General features: G+C 48.9%; 1 protein-coding gene across 1 annotated transcript in view; it reads right to left on the bottom strand.

The window, feature by feature from the left end:
* Positions 1 to 4: 4 nt before the first annotated feature.
* The window catches only part of ZBTB7C (zinc finger and BTB domain containing 7C), a gene marked incomplete at its 3' end in the record, with an annotated part of 6,485 nt that continues 3,709 nt past the window's right edge, over positions 5 to 2,780 (bottom strand). Inside the window, exon 2 of the mRNA XM_009577683.1 lies at positions 5 to 68. Coding sequence (XP_009575978.1) covers positions 5 to 68 — 64 coding nt within the window. The remainder of the gene's footprint in view (positions 69 to 2,780) is intronic.

Here is a 2,780-nt window from a genome sequence, read left to right as displayed (position 1 = left end):
TGCAGTGGATGCAGAGGTACGGCCGCTCCCCCGTGTGCTTCCGCATGTGGATTTTGAGCTTGTCCTGCCTGCAAAAGAAAAGGTGCTCGGTCAGGCGGCGTGGGCTGGAAGGGATGCGGTTGGGATTGCCCCTTTGATCGGGAGAGGGAAAGGTGACGGGGCTGCCAGCCGTGGCACTGCCCCAACGTATGGATGCTCTCGTAGGCTGGCGTTTGCATCCAATTCCTCCCTCCTGGGGAACAGCACCTAAACACCGCTCCTCCACGTCAGGAGTTTGCAGCCCATCCCAGAGAGTTCAGAACAGCCTAAATTGGAGGAAAAAAACCCCTCTGGAATAAACCCGAAAAACATACGGGAATATCTAAATAAGTACAGCTATATTCCTGCCTGCAGATAAGGAAATTAGTTGAGCTTGTGGGTCAACGCTGCTTAAACAAAGTCCCTCTCGGAGCTGATTTTTCCTTTCCTTTTATCCTTGCACTGACCACTTGGTGTCTCAGGAGCTTTCGTTTGAAGCGGGAGCGTGGCACAGGGTGAGGCAGGCAGAGGTGCAGCCGCTCTGCGCCCGCTGTCCTTCCCAGCCATCTTCTCCGAGGCCAGCGCACATCCAGCCTCACACGCATTTTGGAGAAGGTTTTTAAATACAGCGTAATACCCATCCCACTAGCACTTATTTACAAAGATAGTTGTTTTGTTGTTTTTTTTTTTAAGGGGAACATCTAAAAGCAGCAAGAATATTTTCCCAAGCTGGCAGTCCAATCGCTATTTTTTTTTTTCCCCATGAATAAGTGTTTCCTTCTGCCGTCTACAAAAATCACAGCGAAGGCATACGATTATAAAAAGCGAAGCTGATTGTAGCTGAACCAAGCCAAGCGCGCTGCCTAGGTTGCACCAGCAGAGTTCAAGTAAGTAAACAGCAAAGTGGGAGAATTCATATTGTTTTGCAAAATGCTTTCAGTATGATCCCTCCAAGACATTAGTAATGTGGCTAAGAATACGGAGGATATACAGAGTCACGTCCTTATTATATATAAAATATGTAAGCATGTGAAAAAAAAGCAAAAACCACCCAAAAAATCCATTTATGCTGGTGGGTCAAGCCCTCAAAACTTGCAAGATGCTGCCTTTGCACTAATTTCTGCCGCCCTGCCTGTATGCATCTCAGAATAGTTTTCGGTGACGGCCGGTGTCGGCCACGCCACGAGGAGTGCAGCCCTGGGATGGGCATCCCTCGGGATCAAGAGAATTATCCCTAGCAAGAGAGTCATTTCTTCACCAGCCGATGCTTCGGGAAACCGATCCCAGCCTGGTCCTGCATCCTTGCAGGTTTACAACTCAGGCAGATTTTTAGGGAGACAGAAAAAAACCCCATCTCTCGATCCCCATGCCAAGCTCAGGGCCAGATCCCAACTTCTCATTCAGAAATTTTCGAAGATGCTGTTATCCCAAGATTTTAACGAGGGCGCATTTCCCCCAAAAGGGCTGAAATCAGTTCTCGGCAGCAGACAAAGCAGCCTGGAAAATTTCATCCCAAACGGATAACGCGCAGCGAAGTCGTAAGCAGATGAACGCAGGGGCTCGTAATGCGAAGTGTTGGCAAACGTTAATAAAAAGCAGAGCTACCAGCCCCACCTATAATATAATTTAAACCTATATATGTAATGTTTAACCTAGCAGGATCGCTTTTCCTAATAAACATGCAGCGTGCCAGGACTGTATAATGTAAATACAGGCAAAGCTTTTTTTCAGGCTATTACCCATCTCCGGCAGCAGACGGAGAGAAACTCAATCCTCCCCGCCCCGGCAGCATCTCCGTGGGATGGAAGAGAGGTTTTATGGCTCTACCTGGAGAAGCTCAGAGGTTGGGGGGGGTGAGATGCTCCGGCTGCGGTGAAGCACCCCGGGGGAGGATGCGGCATGGGAATCACAGGCTTTGCGAAGATGGGAGCTCGGCTCGCAGGCTCTCCGAAGGAGAACCGCGCTCCGTGTGTGTGAATAACCTTAATGCAATTGCATTAGGAGAGCGATTAGGGCTCTGCGAGCTGTCACAACACAAATAATAGGAACAAATAATGTTAACCTTTCTGGCTGGAACAGTTTCTCCTTGAGCACTCCGGGGTTGTCTTGGTGGAAAAGCTGAAATATTTGCAGTTTTCTCCAGCGGTTTAGCAGGGTAAAACAGCAGACTAGAAGCTGAGCAGCCTTTGTTTAAGGAAAAAATTAATGAGCTATTAAATGAAGTCCTGCTTCCTGCGATCAGATGTCCCTGGGAGTCGGGAGTGGTAGATCCAGGTGGATGTGGGGTCCTTGCCGGGGGATGTGAAGGGGAAGGGATCTGATGGGGACACTGGGGGACTCCCCACCAGGAAAATATATTTGCTCGATTGCCCCCAGTAAATTTGCTCCTCCACAGTTCCTGGAGGGCAGAAATAATGCAAAGGACCGATTCATTCAGAAATCCCATTTGGGAACCTCTGCTTCCCTGCACCCTCATTCCCAGGGGAGCCCAAGGGGGACTGTCTGGGCTTGCATCTCCCCAGCGAAGGCACCGCTCATTGCCGTGGGTGCGAGTCCGATGCTTTCGGGAAGCATGAGATTCCCCCTGAGAGCCAAACACGTTACGCAGGTGGCAGCTTTCAGGAAATCCCGGCAGAAATCTCTTTCTACATCTCAATCACTCCACTTTGCTTAAATACACTTTCCCCTAAAGGAGAGCTCTCACATTAGAGTAATGCTGAAAATGGCTAAAAAAAAAAAAAAACACAAAACAAAACAAAAAA

This window comes from Fulmarus glacialis, unplaced genomic scaffold (assembly GCF_000690835.1).
Source record: "Fulmarus glacialis isolate BGI_N327 unplaced genomic scaffold, ASM69083v1 scaffold38845, whole genome shotgun sequence".
Lineage (NCBI taxonomy): Eukaryota > Metazoa > Chordata > Aves > Procellariiformes > Procellariidae > Fulmarus > Fulmarus glacialis.
This window is presented reverse-complemented; position numbering and strand designations above follow the sequence as displayed.